At 45.9% G+C, this 21,287-nt stretch overlaps 1 protein-coding gene across 1 annotated transcript in view; it reads right to left on the bottom strand.

Moving 5' to 3' along the window:
* FRMD1 (FERM domain containing 1) overlaps positions 1-20,769 on the bottom strand; it is a 30,881-nt gene extending 10,112 nt beyond the window's left edge. Inside the window, exons 1-5 of the mRNA XM_009329203.1 lie at positions 20,674-20,769; positions 15,022-15,112; positions 5,615-5,694; positions 3,434-3,510; positions 1,609-1,795 (exon numbers count right to left, since the gene is read on the bottom strand). Coding sequence (XP_009327478.1) covers positions 1,609-1,795; positions 3,434-3,510; positions 5,615-5,694; positions 15,022-15,112; positions 20,674-20,769 — 531 coding nt within the window. The remainder of the gene's footprint in view (positions 1-1,608; positions 1,796-3,433; positions 3,511-5,614; positions 5,695-15,021; positions 15,113-20,673) is intronic.
* Positions 20,770-21,287: the final 518 nt, after the last annotated feature.

The raw sequence follows: 21,287 nt of genomic DNA, 5'->3' as shown, positions 1-21,287 counted from the left end.
AGGGCAACATCAACGCCATCAGCTGCGCAACGTCAGCAGAAAGAGACACACCAGCTCCACAGTTCAAAGCTGGGTTGATCACCCCAGGGCAGCACTGTCTCTCCTCACTAGCAGGAGGCTTGGGGCAGCCCTCGGCCAAATGATCTCAAGCACGTGTTGGAGGAAGAGATCATGTTGAAGGAGGAGATCGCTCAGTATCTCCCCATGGGAGCCTGGGGGCAGGGAGAGAAGCGTCCCCATGCCTGCCAGATTTTGCTCTTTGTAATGATGTAATAAATCACCCACATACTTGCTTGGGGTTGTGGCTCAGCACAGGTGAGCCAGGCTTTGCCTTGGCCTTTGCAATGTTTGCTACATGAGCAATAGTCTGTGATAAGACTTTTAACTGCCCCAGAAACAGCATGCATGAGACCCACCTTTTCCAGCCCTGTGTTAGCTACCTTCCTGCCAGGTGCCCCATAGCAAGGAACAGCACGGGCTGCAGGCCTGTTGCCTGGGAGAAAGGCACATTTCTGCACAGCAAGGCAGGCAGGCTGGGACTTGTGCGTAAAGGAGACTCGACCAGCCTTGCCTCCCCGACGCAACCCCTGTCACTGCTCTGAACCTTGCCCCCAAAGCAGAAGACAGTGCCACCTTTCAGGGGAGACTCGCCTGGGGACAAGCAGCCAACTACCAGAGGCATCTGGGCTTTTCGACAGCTATCCCAAGGCACGAGCTAGGCTAAAATCCACCGTCACAGCGGAGAAGGGGGCTTCAGAACTAAGTCAGGTTGCAGAGGAGGGTCTGTCCAGGTCCCAGGGAACATCCTGCTCCAGCAGACGTCAGACATTACAGTGACGTGTCTGTAGCAAAGCTAGCTTCCCTTTCTATTTTTATGGTCACTAAAGTGTTTATCAACAGTTTTCTTGACATTTCACCACAAGAGAACTCTCTGCAGGTAACCAGTCCTGACACAGTCTTAGCTAATTTGCCTTTGTTTGACAACTAAACCAACTCTTGGCTTTCTAAGTTGTTTACAAGTCTTGAAGGGCACAAGCCCTTTATAAGCACATGCTTATAAACAAACATGCAAACCCTTCCCTTTTCTCTTACTGCAGTTGAGTCAGAGATTAATGACAAAGCAAGCACCGGAGGCACTGCACAGCAGTACTACCCCTTAGGGTTTGGGTCTATCCATCCCAGAGGTAAGCATTACAGAGATAGGAACAAAGGGCAATGGACTTGGCTTCGCGGCCCTGAGATTTTCTGTAGAGCTTAGGTTGTGCAGATCTTGCTGATGTACCACTGCAAACGCACAACCCTTTAAGCCATAGAAGAATTAAACAAAGACAGCCGCGCTATCGGAGTTATTAATTTGACACCAACACATTCCCTCACCAAGGAAGGGTACACACCTCACTGATGAGTAAGCCCAGGAGGAATGGGCACCTACATCCAGTGGAAAGAGAGGAGATATCTCTTGATGGAAATTCAGGGTGACGCTCTGCCACTCTGCCTGACCATTGCAGTGGGAGTTGGGGAGGTTGCGTGGCTGCAGTTAGGTACCACCTGGACATAGCTCCTGCTGCATGCGCAATCTGTTGACAGAAAGATCCCCCCTAAACTTACCCATTGTGGGAAATAAGCCTGAGGTTCAAAATATTTGCCAGCATGGACCTTCTCCCTGTAGTTGCCCAAGTCTGCCTGTAAGCTGTAGGCAGCCAGCAAGAAGTAGATTTCTTCTTTGTGGTTGCACCGAGACATAAGTACTTGCTCTTTGAGATGGCAGTAGTAGAGCTGCCGTGCCACCTTATCGCTGCAAGACACAAAGGCAAATTTACTTGAAGAAGAAAAGAAAGTTCAGGCTCAGATAAGGCCCCTCAAACACATCTTCCTTCTGAGAAGAGGGATTAAACTTTGACATCCCTGATGTGTGCCAATGCCACCCTGATACAGTTATGTGTGTGTAGGGAGCACTAAGCCAAGATCAAGGTCTTCTCCCACTAAGTGTTGTACAAACATGGGAAATGATAGCTTCTATCTTGAGGAGCAGGAGATCTAAGAAGTTAAGGCAGAAGGTAGATGAAAGAAAAATCATTTCACACCTGTTTTGGAGACTGACTACATCAAGCACTTCTCTTTCTCTGGAAAGCCTGTAGCAGTCAGGAGAGTCAACTCCCTTGAATCCCAGTCCTGTTTCTTGCACACCTGTCCGCCTTTCCCCTCTAAACCTGGCACTGCTTTTTCATTTCACCTTGCCTTAGGCTTAAGGTACTTTTCGACAGCTAACTCCCTGCAAGGTAGATCAAAAGACACAGGAGCCTTGGGCTTGTTTTTGTCTTCTTTCTCAAGCTGCTAAACAGGGATAGTCTGATAAGGCATAACTATCACGTAGCCTTGATAACCCACACACCCCCCGCTGTAAGAGCTCATGGGAAGCAAGCTGCTGACATGTATGTATAGATGAGGTGCTGGACACTACAGTCTGCTCGTAAAAGTGTGTGTGTATAGTTTGAAGGGGCCATGTAACTACCTCTGCATGGCTCCACAAACCTCTCCAATTAAATTACTAGTGCAAGAGAAAGTTGCTTGTGATGCTGAAGGATGCGTACATCGGGGGTGGGAGAACAATATGCAATCTCCCTTTGTACCTAAAAGCAAAACTAAATAAAAAACACTTAACAGCCAGACTCCAGAAGAAAGACTCCCCTGTATCCAGAATGAAAGACTATTGAGAGAGAAAAACAAAAAAACAAAGCTTTGTTCAAGACAACAACAAATGCCAAAAATTTGGTAAAGATTTTAATCCACACGAATGATCCCAGCTCTTGGCTTGCCCCAGGGTCACAGCCATGCCAGAAGTGCTGATGCAAATTAACTCTGTCAGTTGTTCATTTTTAACTACCTCATCCTTTGTTCTGTACCATGGGTGAGGGTGGTGGTGTTTTGAGTGCAGCCCATATTCCATGTCAACGGACTACACTCAAATGCAAAACTCTTAACTTATGAAGTAATTTCTTTTGTCCATTTACAAAAGTCCATTTCCAGGAGTAGACTGCAGAGAGCACTGCTCAGATACAAAAAACAGAACCAAAATTATTAGCAAGTGCTCTGGAGTGTAAATAGCTATTTTTGGTATATTCATCTGATGCTTTTCATACAACCAAAAGACGGAAGCAGAAGTGTGTTAATCATGTTTTGATACTGTTGTCATTCAACCTGCTCTCTAAACACAGATGGAAAAGCAGTCACAATTTTCCTAGGGAAAGGAAAATTGTGGCTGGGTGAGGAAGTCTGTGAAGGTCTTAAAAAAAGAAAAAAATCAAGCGGATTTTTTGAGCTTATTTCTGTGAGCTCAGAGAGATGAGCTTAACAAAGAAACATTATTTTTCTTGCCTTTTAAGAACACAGTGAATAATTCAAAACACAGTAACTACCACAGAAGGGATCTTACCTTATTACTCTTCCATTTTCTACGTAGTATTGTACTCTAAAGAACGCAACAAAAGGAGGGCTGAATTTCTCTGTTCCCTAGAGCAGAGACAGAAGACAAGTTAAATAACGTTCAGCATCCAAAATTCCTGTTACCCCGTTTGGTAATGTCCTCTTCTCCCAAGCTCGCTCCCCATACTGCTTTTCATTTTCTACTCTTAGCTCTTGGCAAGTTTTAGGGGGGATCCGACTGTCTCGGAGGCTCACAACAATGAGGCATTTAGACAGGCTGAATGGCAAAACAACCTAGGGAGGGCAGAAGATTTTGGATGGGGGGGGATGAGCAGGAATCAAAGAGTCCCAGCGTAGCCTGGGGATGCCCAGCCTGGCCCAGAGTTACCTAGCTCAGCACCTGGCAGCACCGCAGACGCATTAGCGCTGAACGCAGCAAGTTTAACACAGCCTCCCTCAAAGCACCAGGCAAGGCTGCAGGGCAGCGTGCCACGCTGGCACAGCTGCAGCGTTTCCAGGGCACACCTAGGAGTAACCAGCTATCTCTGCACCCCACCACATCACTCAGCAGGGACACACGCTCTGCTGTGTTCAGCATTTACTGCCCGGGGCTGAGGTGCACCAGCCTGGTAGTAACTCCTCGCCTTTTGTTTGGCAGGGCTAAGGTATAGTTATTCACACCTTCCTGCAGCCACAGACCAAAAGGAGACACTGATGTCTGCTTCACACTGAAGATGTCTGTTAGAAGAAAGCCAGCAAGAGTGGTGTTGTTTTAACTACAGCCTACCCTTCAGACTTACAGGCTTGTTTAAACAGGAGAAAAAAGAAAAAAAAGAAGTGGGGGGGAGAAAAAAAGGAACATCTTATCTTGCTAGCTCATTCTCTCATCTTTTCTACTTTGCCACTCGTTTCTTTAATGTTTATACAGGTAACTTTGGTCACACAGGCAGTTCCAAGGCTTTGCTGGTCAAACCTATCTCACTGGGACAAGGTACGTGGCATGCCGTGCACATCTGATGCAGACAGCAACTTCTTGATCATCATGCAAATATTTACATTTTATTTCTGGAACTTGTTCATAGTCACCCTATTTTATCAGCTGGACTGGGCTTTCCACCTGAAACCTCTTCATAGGAATTAAATCCCCGTCTGCTAACCCAGTCCAATAGCTTAACTTGTCTCAGACTTCAGTACTGCTAATGGCAACTCATTCAGCCTTTTATGATTCACCTCACACCAGGGGTTTGACACTTACCCTGACTTAAAAAGTCTTGCAAGAATCCAACCTCAAAGCAACCACAACGCATACCCCATCCCAAGGTGATCAGAAACACCTGCCTCAGGAAACCCTCACTGGCTGGACAGACAGCCCTCTGCACAACTGGCAGCTGTCCGAAGTGACCCTCACTCATTTGGGAGAAGCAGTATGGGATAAAAGAGATCCCTGAGCCTCACTAGTCATCTGCAAACTTCTTTAAGCAGCAGAAATGGCAAGCGTGCCTACTCTGCAAAAGAAAACCCTTAAGGAAGGTAGAAAGAGTCATAATGAACTAATTAAGATATCTGAATGTAATTGCATACTACACTTTGCTCTAGACTGCGGCTCCTCTAATAACGACACACACAAACAGGCATTATCATGTCTGAATGACCGGCACTAAACAATTACATAGGCTTGTCTTTATTTCACATAGCTTTTCCCTCCCTTGACAGGGCTTGCTAGCCTTAAAGAACTAAGACTCTTCTCGAACAAAATATCCTTCCTCTTGCTCCACTGTCTTTTTGCATGTACTCTGGAAGAGTCACAGCTCCAGCCTTCTCCCCCATATCAGGTTCAAGTCACAAAAGGTCATTTTAGGCTGTTCTGCTTAAGGATAACAATGAGGTCTCCAGACTCTTCACGGACTCAGCTAAGCTCAAAAGGAAGACTGACCAACTGACCTTCTCCACTCCTGTAGCCGCTAAGCGGCAACCGTGTGGCTACTATTGCTCAGGTAAAGTTGTGTAAGGGGCTGTTTTAGCTCTTTTAGTTAATTGTACTGCTGTGCACAAGTCACTGCATCTTGCTACTGAACAGCATTCTGCAAACCATCTTCAAGAAATGCTTTATGAACCTTAGTTTAAGAGCTTTCATTTCACTGTGTAGTCCAATACCAAAGCAGTAGCCTCTGAAATTAAACATCTGTCTTACCTTGGTGGTTTCTTTCTTCCATTCCTTTGAAAAATATTTGCTAAGCTTCTGCTCCAGGTCTATAAAAACATATTCATTATCTGAAAGACAAGAGGAAAAAGCATTTAATGTTAAAGAATTAGAAATTCTTATTCATGAAATACTTAGATGACTATACAAGTTGTTTCCAAGCAATACACTTTAAAACAAAGCTGACCAGGGAATAGACAGGGCAGGGAAAAGAGAGGGCATCAAGTCTCTTAAGTACATGTGCTACTCCAGACAGTATGGATGGAAGGTCAGATGCGCCTTGATTCAAGAGATGCTGATGTAAAGTTTCCCAAACACCTTAGCTAGAAATGCAGAATTCTTGCTTTATAAGCAAGAAGCCACTTACAGAAGGGGAACATCATCTTACCAAGCTAATTGTACTGTCAGTTTAGCGGATTCAGTTTTTTGTTATTATTATTATTAAACAAGCAAGCCCTACCCAAACTTCCACTCTGCCATCATGTAGCACCATGGTCCAATGCGGCATAAGCAAGCAGACAGAGTCAGGTATTTGACAGGTTTCATCCTCTACATATGAATGGGATTCTCTGAAATGGTGAGAAGGAGGAGGACCAAACCCAAATGCCCTCCTCAGAAGGTCTGGTGTCTCCTGCTCACGCCCAACTTCTTTCACAGAGCAAAAAGATGGATAAAAGGAAGGGAAACCTGGCCTGCCTCAAAGGACCAGGACTTGCTCTCCACCCAAGTGAGGATGAACAAGAGACAGCCTGAACAACACATTGTCTTGAAAGGGCTTTGTGCTGCTTTCAAAGCCAATGTTTTGTAACACTGCTTACCAATTATCAAATCCAAACAACTCATCCAGTGAAAGATTTTTCCCCGAGTCTTCTCAAGTAGACCTGACGGGTGTTTCAGGCTTCAGTGGCAGTGCCAACTGAGCACATTCACCTGACCAGTCCCTCCACTCTTTGGTCTTGCCCAGGAAAGTGTTGACAGGTGGCACAAGTGCCAAGTTGAAGAGCTTGTTCCTTCGACATGAAAGTTCCAGGAAAAAAGGGAAAAAAAAAAAAAGAAAAGAGAATCCTTCACAAAACAACCTTCTGCCCCTGAAGACCAGCCCAGACTTCCAAGCTTTGGCTTTTGCTTTCTGATGTCAAACAAGAAAAAAGGAAGGGGAGAATAGAGGTGAAATTTTTCTAATGGAGACTTACAACCAAGTGAGAGCCTGCACTCGTGTCTGTACAGCGGATGACTGGCAGAGGCCAGCATTACAGCAGGTATTCAAGGGGGCTGTAAGCTACCTCGCAGCCATCCTCCCAGAGCATGCCAGTTCCTTACAGGGGCAGATACAGCAAATACTTCCTTTGCAAGCTTTTTAAAAAAAAAACAAGCAAGCAAAACAACCCCCTATTGCCGCCCCCTTCACCTCCCATCTCAAGTGAGAGAAACCACACCTGGTGCTAGCCAGAATTGGTCCACACACCACACTAACAGGAAGCCTTGTCTAAAATACCAGTAACACTGGACAAAAATAAAAAGGATAATCCAGAAAAAGTCCTGTTTCCGTCTCTATGGTCTTTCCTGCATTGTACTGATTGCAGCTGTGATTTTAATATAATTACACTTCTGTTTACCACGTTGCTTGACATGTCACATACACACACAACACAGTATTTAACAGCACTGTTGAAACTGCTGTACAGAAATCCTGAGAATTTTAGTGGTGGGAATTTAAGTGCTGTAGCACACAAGGTAATATAAAAGTTGTTTTGCTATTTGATGAGGAGAGGAAGAGGTTTTAACATCAGAGACTGCATCTTGTACCTGCCTCTTCACTTATGCCTGTAAGATAGGGCAGCTGGGGGGCTATGCTGGCCCCAACCCTTGCTTCTCTAAGTCCATTAAGATCAGATAACGCTGACTTGAAAAGGTTGATAGAAGTCCTAGTCAGTGAGAGAGATGGGTTTGGTCCATCTCTTGGACTTGTCTCTGTCCCTTGTCAGCTGCCAAGCTGATAAGCGTCTCTCTGTAAAGCTTTTCTTAAAAAGTAAATAAAAGCTCATTTAGAAAGCAATTGCACAGCAAGCGACAGGAGTGGGATAACACGAGCACAGCACCCAGTCCCTCCCTGGGCTTCGGCAGTCCCAGGGCAGGGCGCTCGCTCCACTACGGGCTCCCACAGCGGGACTGGGGCTGCTCCTGATGGCACAGCAGTGTTGGGTAAAGCCTGTATCGGTTCTGCCAGCACCTCAGCGTTCAGCTGCCGTCTTGTAAAGAGGGCAGGGAACCTGCACGGCTCTAACAAGCTGTGGGGTCAGTTTTCCCTTCTCGCTCAGGAATGATCCCATGCCTAGAGGTGTTTAGGGAAATATGTGAATTATTCCTCAGCCACGAGGGAAAGATGGCAACAAGAAGCACGGTGATACACCCTGAGCCATCCCATCACACTTGGATAGTGGGACAGAAAGGGGAAGAGGATGACAGAGCAGTTCCACCATAGTAAAGCCATTTGTTACCCACACCCTGCAGCCCCTATTTATCGCTGTCATGTTAATTAGGTTAGAGAGATGACTCTGGGAGGGCCCAGGTGCCAAGCCTGAGGACTCCAGGTCATTATCATGCCTACTGAGAGGTGCACATAAACCCCAAGAATAAGCCAGGCTGAAGGAGGAGGACACCACGATGTATCAGCTCTCCCTGGGGGTCCCACTCCTCCCCAGCCCAGCATCCTCCCTCCCATTACAAAATGCAGCACTGCATTAAAGTTAATATTGCTGGAATGTCAACCTGCAGTATAAGCCTCCATCTACAAAAACAAAGAGGTATTTCCCTCCCCAGCCCTACGTGGGTTGTGGTTTTGGTTTTTTTTTCCTTAAACTGGATTAGTGAACTTAAGAGAAGTTAAGAAGAACTGGATTAGAAACTTAAGAGATCTTTTGCTGAATGCTAAAACTGTCTCTGGTTTGAAAACAAGCATCTCTAACAGATGAGGGCACCGAATTGCAGCACCTCAGCGCAGTGCTGTAAAGGACAGTATAGAAATGCACAGACGGCCGCCTTTCCAGGGAAGAACGTGTCCAATCTGTGGATCCAAACAGGGCTGGATACTCAGCAGGTACAAACTGTCATTGCTTCACTGGCCTCAGCTGAAGGACAACAACTGAAAGGTACTAAGAAGCTGGCTTAGAAGTACGCACGCATGCAAATACGCACCCATCCACCTGCAGCTACTGACACTGCGTTCATAAATCTTGTCTCAGCACTGTCAGTGAGCTTAAAAATATATCATATCAGCTTCTCTTAAAAGGTTCCCTCATTATGTATGTACAGATACCAGACTTGGCACAACACAGCACTGCACTGCAATCCCAAGAAACGCATCTGGACAGCCAGCTAGTTTGCAATAATGCAATTTACACATTTCTCCTAATTTCAGCTTTTAAGAGCCCTCAAATGAAATTGAAAGTTTATGCTGTAAAAATCTACCTTCAAATTAAGCAGTCACCAGAAATGCAAACATTCAAGTGCTCCTGCTCTGCAAAACTAGCTTAGCATATTTACATATTTAAGCAAATACAGACTGCTCACTGTTGCAAAAAAAAAAAAAAAAAGGGCCAGGTCTCCAGTCAGAAAAAAGTGACACAGTTCCAGTGAGTAATGCAGATTTACAATAGGCATTATTTACACTGCAGGAAAAACGGGAATAGAAAATTATGGCTGTAATACAGGGTCAAATCAGTTCTGAGTCATTGTTACTCTAAAAGCCATTATTTTGCATTAACCAGTGCCTCCCCATCTCTTTTTTTATGAAAGGTAAGTTCCCTGCAGAAAAGGTAACTAATGGTGAATGCCAATAACCTGTTCTCCTCCTGTGCCCATTTTGGGTTAGGAGCACTGAGAAATTTCACAGAGGTAAGTCCTGTCTTACCAAGAAGCAGAGCTCAGGCCCTGTTGGCAGCCAGGAACGTCCCATTAACTCCTTTGGTTGAGTCAAGTATATTTTAATATTATAATTATTTAGACAGTCCAGAAGATTAGGATTCAAATAAAATATGAATTAGTGCAAAGCCAAAGTTCCACATAGCAAGCATTTTCTGCCTTAAAGAGAAGGGAAAAAAATTATCCCTGGCTATAGTGCCTAACTTCTCCCAGATGCTGCAAGAAGCCTCATGGCAACTACCACTACTACACCAACAACAGGAAGGAGACCAGGAGCAGAACAGAAGGATGCTGGGGTTAGGGCAGAGCTAAAGCTTAAGAAAAACAGCACTCAAAAATACCTCACCACACATGCTGTAGACCTCACATAACCTGTTTAGCTTCCCTGCATACCAGCATGGATTTTTTTGTTAGTTTATCGAAGAAAAGCCAGCTACACACTCCTTTTGCATGTGGAGCTCCCCAAGCATCCAAGTGCTGGTGGCCTGGGAACATCACTATCCACATGGCATCTGCTCCAACCACCTCTACATAACTTCTCAATGCTCCTGGTGTTACCTTTGAAGTCAACAGAAAGAAACCTCATCCACTTTTCAGTACCTGGTTGATTAGTTTACTACAGGGTCCAGAAGAACTTGGTTCAGGATAACCTTGTGTTTTCAGCTTTAGCTGGAAAGTACACATATCCCAAGTGAAGAAGGGAAGAACCACAACAGAGGCTGGGATTAAAGCAAGGGAGGTCCTGGCTGAGGTCACTTTACCTGGGATGGACAGAAGGTATATGAAGGGAAGAACGAAAGGAGGCAATATCAAGAAGCCCAAGGTCGTGTGGCTGTTAGGAACTGTTGAGATCTGAAGACTGAGATAAAGGCTCAGTCATTCCTGACGAAGGCTAGGTACTGCAGGAATTTTATGTTGGCATCTTACAGTTAGCAATAAGGCATGCCCAGACAAAGATCTTCGGACTTTTGGCAGTGTCACGGGGTTCTTCTGCACAAGAGCAGCTGCAGAACCATTTCCAGCACTGCTCATCCAGGAGCAAACAAACCCCTTGCAATTCTCAGGCAGGAGAGCACTTGGCTGGATGTTGTACTGATGCTGAAGGAGAAACAACTGACAGCAGGTACAAGCAAAAAAAGGCCTTCCTAGGAAGAAACCATGCAAGTACTTCAAAGGAGTATTATATACTTTTTGAACATCTGAACCCCTGCAATTCCCTCTAGGTGGCACATTTCTGCACGTTTTTCTTACATTACATTTAACTCATCTGAGGTATCAAAGTCATTATAATAGAGCTGTATCTTAGGTTAGAATACAGAAGAAATTCGTAAGGGATATGCAACTACCCAAGCAGATTTAAGGGAAGAGAGGCAGAAGCAGCGATAGTGGGGAAGGACTGGGGAGTAGAAATCATCAGAGGGTATTTTGGAGAACTTCTGTTGTCATCTGTCTTCTTAGGAGGCCTTTTGTTATAATAGATACCCACACAATATAAAGATAACATGGTAGCATATTCCATCCATGAACTTCAGTACTGAAGGATACACAGATGCAGAAGAGTTAACTGGAGACAGAGTGGTCTTGGCAGAGTTAACCACCAAGCTCCTTGCTAAGTGTGTGCTGGGAGGCATGGGTCTGGCAAGGTGAACAGCCATAGCTGTAAGAACTGAAGGATGATCCTTGAGGCAGGGGAGCTGAAGCAAAGGGATTTGGTTTTGTTAGAAAGCCACCCTGACAAACTGATAAGAGGACACAGAGATGGCGGCAGGGTGTAAGAGCTGTAGGCTTGCTCCTTCCCAATCGAACGCTTCCATCTGCTTGGGTCAAGCAAGGTTTGCTCCTAGAAAGGAGAAGCCCAAGATTCAGGATTGCAGGGATCTGGGTTATAACAACAAAGGAGACCTGGCTGTTTTTTGTCTGCTGACAATCAGTTTTGTTTTAGAAGACTGAATTGTGTCGCTGCATACACTTTCTGATAACAAGAGGGAAACCTCCTGCCGGGCACTAGATAAGGTTAACCCTGCAGGAGGAGCTGCAATATAAGACCTAGCTGCTGAAGCCTGTGGAGCCAGCTTGAACCTGGCAGGGTTGGAGGGTCTTTCACTGAGCAAACTACAAGGAAAAAATGTGCTGCAGCAGCAGCAGCAGCCTGCTTGATGATCTGTGACAAAACTAGAAAAGCAACATGTCCCAAGCTTTGTATCAGTGTGGCTTCCCATTAATATACACTCCTGAAGTTAATTTTCAAAGGGATCAAATTCTTCTCATAGATGCAAGCTTTTTTCCCCCCAATACAGTTGGCTGAAGGGGTTTTCGTCTTGATAATAAAAAAAGCTCAAGAGCAAAAGGGGTAAAAATTCTGTTCTGCCACCATTACTGTTACCTTAAATCCTGACACTTGCCCTCAGCATCTGTAACAGTCAGAAGTGAAGGCAATGAATTTAGGCAACAAATGCTGGAAGACACGCTCCAAGACCTAGAGCTTAGATCTCACAGCATTCGTGGCTTGCAGTTTGCACAGTGCTTTGTGGTGCTGTTTTCATTTTTGCCACACTTAAGGGTTAAACTTCTGTTTATGATTAAGGAGCCCAACCTCTTCCCCTCACACACATACTTACTATGAGACCAACTGAGCATTAGTCTATCTGTACAACGTCTGCAGGTCAAATGGGCTCCTAATCCAGATAATCCACCTAGTGTGATTGGTTACAGTTCTGTAGAAATCCCTTAATTTTCATTCTCTTGCCACTGCTGACAGTCAGGGGTTTGTTGACAAATTAGCAGCAAGGTAATGGATGCAGGTGGATTAGAATACCTTGTTCTGCATATGGAAGCATCACACTGCCAAAAATAAATACACATTAAGAAACTGGGAAATATACCCTTATTAAAACAGGGCAGCTGTTTCTCAAAAAGTGACATCTTAGAGCTGCAGCACAAAGAGGTGAAAGCATGATGCAGAAGAGGAATACTTTGGTCTGAAACACAGAGGCTTCCTCTCCAGTTTTTGGAGCTCTAACCCGCCCTTGCCTCACAGGCCAGCCCCATGCCTTCCCTTCGCAGCCCCTGCAGGATGTACACCGACTTGCTGCCCGGCCAAGGCAGTTGACTTAAGTACGCACAAGACAACCCTGGGCAATGCAAAACTTACCCAGGCCTCCTCACAACCTGACCGGGCTGCTTCCTTTTCTTGGGATGATAGCTTGCCATGAAACCAAAAATCCCTGAAAAGCAGGCAATATCTCAAAGGCTACTTCCAAATGCCAGAGATGGAGAGTGCTACATGTGCAACAGAAGCAAGACCTCACTTACCACTGGCAGCAAGGGAGATGATCACCAGTCTGTTGGCCAAAACAGGGGGGTGGGGGTGGGAAATCAAGTTGGGGAACAGAAAACCAAAAGACTTCCTTTGCTACAGCTCTACAGTAATAAACCTGAGCTATTTTAAAAACAAAATAAAGAAAACTAAAACCCACCGCAAAAGACTCCAGTCAGCAGCTTACTGGACTTTCACAGACCAGGTTTGCTCCCTCTCTGGAGAGCGGGCTGCAGCCTTCCCAGTGGCTGTGGCCATTCAGGCTGAGAAACTCACTGCTGACACTTTTCTGTCGTCCAGCCCCAACAGTTTCTTAAACAGAGGCACAAACAAAAATAAATCTCCTCCTCATCCAAAATCCTGACACCTGCCTGGGTGGTAGAGGGAGACAGCTGTCGGGAGGAGCTAGGGTGAGAACGTGGAGCCTTCAATTAAGAAGCTTTACAAACTGAGCTACAGCAAGCAGGAGTGAGGAGCAGTCAGGAAAACAAAACAAAAAAAAAAAAGAGAGGTTAATTCAGGCTACTGAGCTCCTGCAACTCTTTTCCTTGACATTTTTCTAAGAGCTTTGCGAAGAATTAGCTTCTCTAAAAAGGAAGAACGCTGTTGTGAAGCGAGAAGATTGTTTATGTTTAGTGCTATGGGCAATTACATTAAGGTCTAGTCAGCACAGCTTTATTACGCTCTTTGGGTTGGGGTAGTTATACTGCATTTCCAACAGGCTGAAAGGCATCTGCCACAATCGGGTATTTTGGGGCCAGAGCCCCTGTGCTTGACAGGGTGAAGGAAACTGCTCCATGCAAAAGCTGGGAGGGAAGGAAAAAGCAGGGTACAGAAAATATGAAACAAGAAAGATATGAAGGGGAAAAAAAGTGAAAGAAACAAGAGGAGAACAGGAGAAGAGCACCTAATTCAAAGAAAATGGGAATGAAATTGCCATTTTGTTACAGGGGAGGACAGGAGCTCAAATTTCACCCAAGACGTCCTGCAAGTAGAACAGGCAAAAACTGGTGTTATAAAAAGGCGGCGGAGGGGAGGGACTCACAGGAACACAGTCGATTTGTGAAAAAAAGTTAAGAGTATTCAGGTCTTCCTCACGTAAAAAAAAAATGTGCTAGTTTAAACACACAGATACTTTTGTTAGCTACTGGTTTAGTTACATTGATGGAATCTCTTGGAGACTCTACAAACCTGACGGAGATAAACAGCTTACGCCAGTCTTCGTTTGAGTGCTGTGTTCAAAAAAAGCAGAAGTTCTTAGAGAATGAGAGCAGAAAGGAAATGAGACAAGTAAACTTAAAAGAAAGTATTTTATCCCACATACTCATAAAAAGACAAAAAAAGCCTTATTTAGAAGGACTCAAAAAACTATTCTTATTTCAATGGAACAATTTCTAGAGTTGCAGTAGTAAATAATAACACGCTTGAGAAAAATTTTGGAGGGAAGAAAAGTCTTTTCCACACTTTTGGAAACGTGGGGAGGCAGGATAAGGAGGACAACAGATCCATTTCTAATTACTAAGAGTTGTGAGGGGGTGCCAATGCACACACCATCCTAGAAATGTAATCTCTCATATCAGTTTGCTCCTTTAAGGCATCATCTTACACTGTTCCCTGGTCAATACTAAGCCATAGGACCAAGCAGACTGGACTTCAACCCATGGACTAAGAAGTTTTGTATTTCCCGTGCAATATTTCAAAACCTAATGTCCCCCACACATGCATTCAGTCCCCTCAAACCATTTGAGTTTCCTCCCCCTGGTGCCACATTCTTTGCTTGTGACTTCAGAAGATAAGTAACACTTTCAGCCCCAAAGTCCTTTTAAAATTCACCTACTGTTCAACTACTGACAGTTTTGAATTCAGTGACAAATATGTTGGCTAGGAACTCAGCTACAGGAGAGAAAGAAAACCCCACAAAGAGGTGGAACTTAACAACAAAGGAGAACAAAAGCCCCCCCTTCTCCCAATTTGTCTGCCCACATACCAAAGATCAAAAGAGCTCCGAGAAGCCTGTGCATAATCTACATACTTTGTGACCTTATTACAATCAAATTCCCCGCAGGCACGGCCACTGTGTATATATGCACACACCGTAAATACACAAGCGGGTCTGTGGACATTTGCCAAGTCATTTGCTCCGTGCATTGAGTTTGCTTACTTTTAACAATGCTGAGGCCAAAGAAGTGAGGCTCTTTAATCTTCACTAAATCACAAACTTGCTGAAAGAGCTCCTGTCCAGTGGCTTTGACCTGAAAGAAACAACCAGTCCAACATTACAGATGGCTCACACACCTGGATGGAGCAATTCTCCTTCTTTACATTGGCCAATACATTTTTGGGTACCACAGCAAAAAAAACCCCAGAGAACAAGCTTTGTTTTCAGTGTTATTATTGCTATTATCACAGAATAGTAATCAACATGTCATTCTCCCTCCTTCACAGTGCAAAGTGGCTCAGCTCAATCAGACATGAATTTAAAGTTTCCTATCTATTGGCATCTTTGTATAAGAATTTGGAGCACTGCTGGAGCCCTAGTTTTGTGCAGTACCTACCAGGCTATTTATAGGTGCTCTTACAGAAAGTGTGTTTGTAATCACAGAAATGAAAATATTACTCTTGCAGAATTTTTTTTTTTTGAGAGGTTAAGAGAAAAAAAACAAAAGAAAATTTCATTCAGGAGAACTAAAAACAAAAGTACGCAGACAAACCCAAGACTGTATGGTTTGAACAGAAATAGTTTGCGGGTTAGAGGTAAGGTTGCTCCGTACCCTGCAAAGGAGAGCTTGTTCTGTCCCCTGCTGACTCCTGGTCACACAACAATTAACATCTTCATCTTCGGAAGCTGTCACCGATGGCCTATAAGCCCTTGCCCATTTCCGTGCCACACCGAGACCTTCCAGTGCCCTTGTGCCCCATAATGCTGTGCATGCACTGAGGAAGCAGTGGGAAAGCAGAGCTGCCAGCATACGCTCCCGGCAAGGGACCAGAGGCTGGGTAGTATTTGCCAGCACGGCACAAGGTAAGAGAGCGCCGTGGCACAGCTACCCAATGCACTGTTCTAGCACGGCTGCTCGGAGCACAGGCTCCTCCAGCAAGAGCATGATTCTGGCTACCTGCATGTGCAGACCTGGATGTGTACTATGATCGGAAGTTTCCCCCACTAAATGTTGTCCCATCTATAGCCTCATTTCCCCCTGCCCCATCGCACCACCCCAGGAGCAGACAGACAGACAACCACAGGCAAAACCAAAACCCCCCAAGCCCCTAACCCTCAGAGGCATAGGGGAAGTAGTTTTGAGCAACAGCGAGTGGGGAGAGCAGAACACCACCAACACAGACAAGCTCAGCTCAGCCCTGGGTGCTACCAGCTGCAGCTGCAAAATGAGCCAGAACCTCTGAATTTCATTACACCACTGCTGGGCGATGCAGATTAGCAGCAGCAGGAGCAGCCTTCCCGAGGCGGGGGACAGTGCAGTGCTACCTTCATGGCAGCAAAGATGATGGGGCAGAAGTTGAGTACTGAACTCTCCTACAAACTAATCACCGCCATCAAACTAATCGCCACCATAATTCTTCAAACCCTTTTACTGCAGGCGTGCCACACTCCCCAGAAACCAGCTGCACTCCCCTCCCTGCCCCAGGATGTACCATGTCACTAGACATGGACAATGGGAAACTGGAGGTCATTTAAGCACTCATTTTCTTCTACTTGACAAGGCATCACTAGCCAGCCACTCACTACCGCTTTATCGGGAGCTTTGAAACCTGCGCTACACCAATACACACACATGCATATATGTGCTTTGTGAGGGGAGGAGGTAGTGCACAGTTCTGATAAGACCCAAAACCACATCTGGGTCTTATTACGGGTCTCCGTGTGAGACCGCACCCTTACAGTCTCACACCTAAATGCAGTATTTGCTCAGCCACCAACAAGACGCAGCTGCAAGGGAAAGTTGGGCATGGATCTGCCTCCTTTCTCAAGGAAGCAAGCTCTGAGCATGTTCTCCTACCTGGGAAGGACTCACTAAGGAAGAGGTGACCTCCCCCTAGCCAGAATGGTTATATGCATACAAGAGTCGCTGGCAGCACGGGACTCAATGTAAAAGCTATACGATTAGATGAATTTTGTAAGCGGCATGCTTTCACACCTAAGGGAAGAAAAACCTGCTTTAACATACTTAGTTCTAGGGAACTGAGCACTTCAATGTTTTCAGACACTCAGCTCCAAAGCAGTGATTTAATCAGATTTCTTGCACAGCAGGTATGTGAGCTACTAACTTGTCCATTCTCCTTTTGGCACTTCCCTTCTGTACCAAGTTTTACTCCCAGCCTTCAAGGCTGTGCAATACTGATTACACTTGCAATCGCTGTTCCCTCCTCCTGCCTTCCCCTCTGCTCAAAGCAACCAATGTTTCCCTTTGCATTTTTCATCTGTGTGCTCCTCTTTGGCCTCTTCTCCCTTTGCGTATGGTTCCTGTGCCAAGCTCCATCCCAGACACGCCATGAATCATTCCTTCCCCTGATACTCAGCTTTGCCCCATGTCAGACTCAGGGCTTCTTTACACATGAAATTTAGTCTAAAGTGAAGTCAAGTGCAAGTTTACAGAAGGTAACTGCTACTCCAGGGTCATTCTGTGTGCAAATATTAATGCGTATTGGTTATCTATCTCTATTTTTCTTCATCCATATACTTTAAAACATCAGCTCTCCTGCTCACAGAACAGCTGAAAGACTTCAGACCTACGCTTGCCATTCACCAACACACAGGACCTCACCAGACTTCCTCCCCTCCAAAAATTTCTGCACATGCTCCCACCCTTTCTCCAGCAGCTAGGCAAGGAGCAACATCTGCTGTGGCCGCTTCTGAACTACCCAAATACAGGTAGGGTGGTTGCCTGCCCTGCTCCCCTCACTGGCAGCCAGACCTTCGCTAGCATAGGTCTCTCTTCTTTATTCAGTTGCTACCACCCCAGAAAATTTTCAGAAACCTAGTCATAAAAACTAGTTGATATTGATCAACAGGTTCAAAACTATCAGGAAGATAAGCCACAATGCTGGCAGATAAACAAAACTGAGCAAACTGTATACCACTCCAAGATCTTTGGTGCAACCGATACAATTTTTAGTTGCACCGTTCTCACTCACAGCCTGCTTAAGCTCCCTGGTGCTCATACTCCATCTCCCCACTGGTGCTGCCTGGAGCAAGGCAGACTGCTTTGCTCTGTGCTCTGATGTCTGTTCTCCCCAGCAGAAGCCTCCCACTTCGCCTTGCCGTCTTTCGGGGCAGCTGGCGAGCTGCAGCACCCACTAGCTCTCCTCACTGCTCTGCTTCTCCTCCTGTTCACAGTTGGTCCCGGGAACACAGTTTTCCTCCTCGCCATCCCCTTGAATTCATCTATACGTCCAGAAAGGTGGACACCAAAGTTAATTAAGAGATGCCCGATTATGGGGGAAGAGACTTTAAAATGGCTCCTGCTCTTCTCTCTCCAACAGCACTATCTGTGAAGGGCGTAAGACAAATCCATTTTAAAGAACGGGCTTCAATCTACATGTGACCACATAAAACACATTTAGGTAAACTCTTATCTGGAAGGGTGGAATTTATATGGGAGGGGGCAGAAAGGAACTACCTGCCTAAACACTGTGCTTATCACGGGAAGGATCTATAATTTATTCTGCTGGAAGGATAACCATTCCTACCTACCTCACTGAGCTGCAAGCTTGTTTAGTATCTGCATTCCACACTGAAGAGGCTAAAAGGCTTTGGAAATCTTAAGTAGTGGCATTATTATTCTAATAAATGCACAAAGTATCATCTGTGGTTGTGGTAATTAAATTTGGATTCTACCAACATCAGTAGAAAATTGCCTTGATGTTCCTTTAAAAAAAAGATCTCTCCAGCTGTGAAATCTTAATTTCTGTTGTTGTTTTGAAGGGGTGTTGTGGTAAAGACAGAAGTCAAATGAAAAGCTGGTTTTGGTGACTTGCCCAGCTGTAACAGGTCATGTTTCACTCTCTATGCAATTAGGACACAACTGCGCGTTGAGGTCTCATGTTTTGGCCCAGGCAGCTATTCCCTTTCACACGCAGGCACCTCCACATACATACTTCCCCAACTTCCCAACCACCAAAGCAAGGGGCAGCAGAAGCGAGGAGGGAAAGTGTCTTTAAAAGGGCTACGGAGGGGCAGCAGGCAGAAATGGGGGGGGACACACGGCGGCACCTTCCCTCCATCCCTGCCAGCGCTCAATGCAAAAGACCATTTCTAATGCTTATTAAATACCCTGGAGGTATTTAAAAGTATTTAAGTGTAGATGTAGCACTTAGGGACATGGTTTAGTGGCGGACTTGGCAGTGTTAGGTTTGTGGTTGGACTCGATGATCTTAAGGGTCTTTTCCAACTTAAATGATTCTATGATTTTATGATAAACTGCAGGTATCCAGGATTTACCGTATAGTCTAAGCACTGCCTAAACTTAATAGAGTAGAGCGTGACCCAGAGGTGGAAGAACAGCTGCGTGCCCAGCTCAGGCACGGGCGCAGCGAGGAGCAGTGATGGCATCAGCCCTGCCGGCACGCTGCCCTCCTGCACACCAGCCTGCACCTTCCCTGTGGCAGGGTGGACTCTGCTATCTTGGATCTTTAGCCTCCCTGATAAAAGCTGTAAGAAGGTGAGATTTAGGGTCAGCCGCAACAGACCATTACCCAGGCCCATACACCTGCCGCCAAGAACTTAATTAAATCGTCATTTTGTGGCTTGCACAAAAACCAGCAGATTGCAAAAGCCGTCTGGGATGGTAGATGGGCTGGGTTTGAACCGGTAATCCAGAAGCAGAGCACCCCCGATTTTGCTGTTAAGCCTTGTTCCATCCAGCCCTCGTGGCTGTTTCAGTTAACGATGCCACACTTAAGCACAGCAGGTAGGAAAATTCCTACATGGATTTTGAAGATTAGCATGCATAGTTTCAAAAGCCACCGTTTCAATCAAATGCTTAAAATAGCAGTTCACCTCAACTGTCTTCGCCCCCTCCCCATCCCAGAGGGGGAAAAAAACCCCACCCAAAATAAAGCAAAGCCTCCCCAGCCCACACATCAGTGCATGCACACGCTGACAAGAGAGCACTTATCTTTGAGGCTGGCTTGTTGTCTGAATGTGAAGTGCCTCCGTCAGCTCAGTTTCTCACAAGTTCAAGGAGCAGCCAGCGTTGCACAAAGAGGCACCGCGCCGTGGTGGACACCGTGCCATGCTGGGCTGCCAGCTGACCTGGCTCTGCTGTCACTTGTGCACACACACTTAGGCATTTGAAGCGGTGATCAAAGAAATGAAGCAACTTACCTCTAGTTTTTTTGCATGCAAGTACTCCAAGGAGGGAGAAAAACCCTCAATGGTTGTTTACTCTGCCTTAGAGTCTTTGAGGAGATCTGCAGACTATCAAAACCAGAAATAGCTAAAACGCCAGAGAAATGGTCATGTGTTGGACACGCTTGCTAAGTCATCAAGGCATTTCAGGTTCAATTTTATAAAAAATTACTAAGTTATTATTAGCGGCAAAAACACTGAGAAAGAATAAAAAAGGAATAACAACAGAAAAAGAGCAGAGGGGACCCCCTGTCCAAAAGCACGACTGGGACTTCTAAGGAACTCTGCAAACGAGTTGAAGCTGCCCAATTAGACAATGGAGCACCAATTAGCCTAAGCTGGCTAACAGCCTTTCAGTCAGCAGACCAGCACCGGACTTTTGGGAGAACAATGGGAGCTAACAAAACTGAACCGCAGCCACGGTGCTGGGATCTCCCGGCCACTCACCCCGACGGCTAGGCTGAGCTGCTCCCGGGTGGGCAGGAAGACACAGACGCTCCGGCTCTCCGGCTGCATCCTGCCGGCCAGCAGCACCCTGCTCATGGTGGGCAGCTCCGTGGGGGCCAGGGTCTCCTCTCCGGGCGGGCGTCAGGCTCCCTTCAACCCATGCACCTGCCGAGAAGGTGAGAGCATCAGTGCCACGCTCCTGCCAGCACTGGGAGCAGCCCGCAGCACGTGTTTCACGGGATGTTTTCCTCCTCGCTGTTTAAAATAACCAAACTCATCCGTTTTATAGCACCACAGTCAATGTTTCCACCGGCATTGCAGCACAAACAGGGCAGAGTTGACCTTTAAATAGCCCATGAGTCGCAGGAGAGTGCCATAAAACAATTGGGTCTCCTTGGAATAACAAACCAGACTCGAGGTTTTGAGACGCATGTAAGTGATAAGGCAGATGACACCACGGACTGCTTCCCAAAAATGCCCATGAGGGAGGAGAGAGTGCTCCATCCTTCAACCGGGTACCTCACTCCTGCCCAAAGCAGAGGTTTCAATGAGCCGTCAGCAGGCACATCTCAGTGCAGCAGACTTCTTCTGAGCTGTCTTCCCCCTCTCTCTGC

This window comes from Pygoscelis adeliae, unplaced genomic scaffold (genome assembly GCF_000699105.1).
Source record: "Pygoscelis adeliae isolate BGI_AS28 unplaced genomic scaffold, ASM69910v1 Scaffold77, whole genome shotgun sequence".
NCBI lineage: Eukaryota > Metazoa > Chordata > Aves > Sphenisciformes > Spheniscidae > Pygoscelis > Pygoscelis adeliae.
Note: the sequence above shows the minus strand (reverse complement) of the source record. Positions and strands in the feature narration are given on the sequence as shown.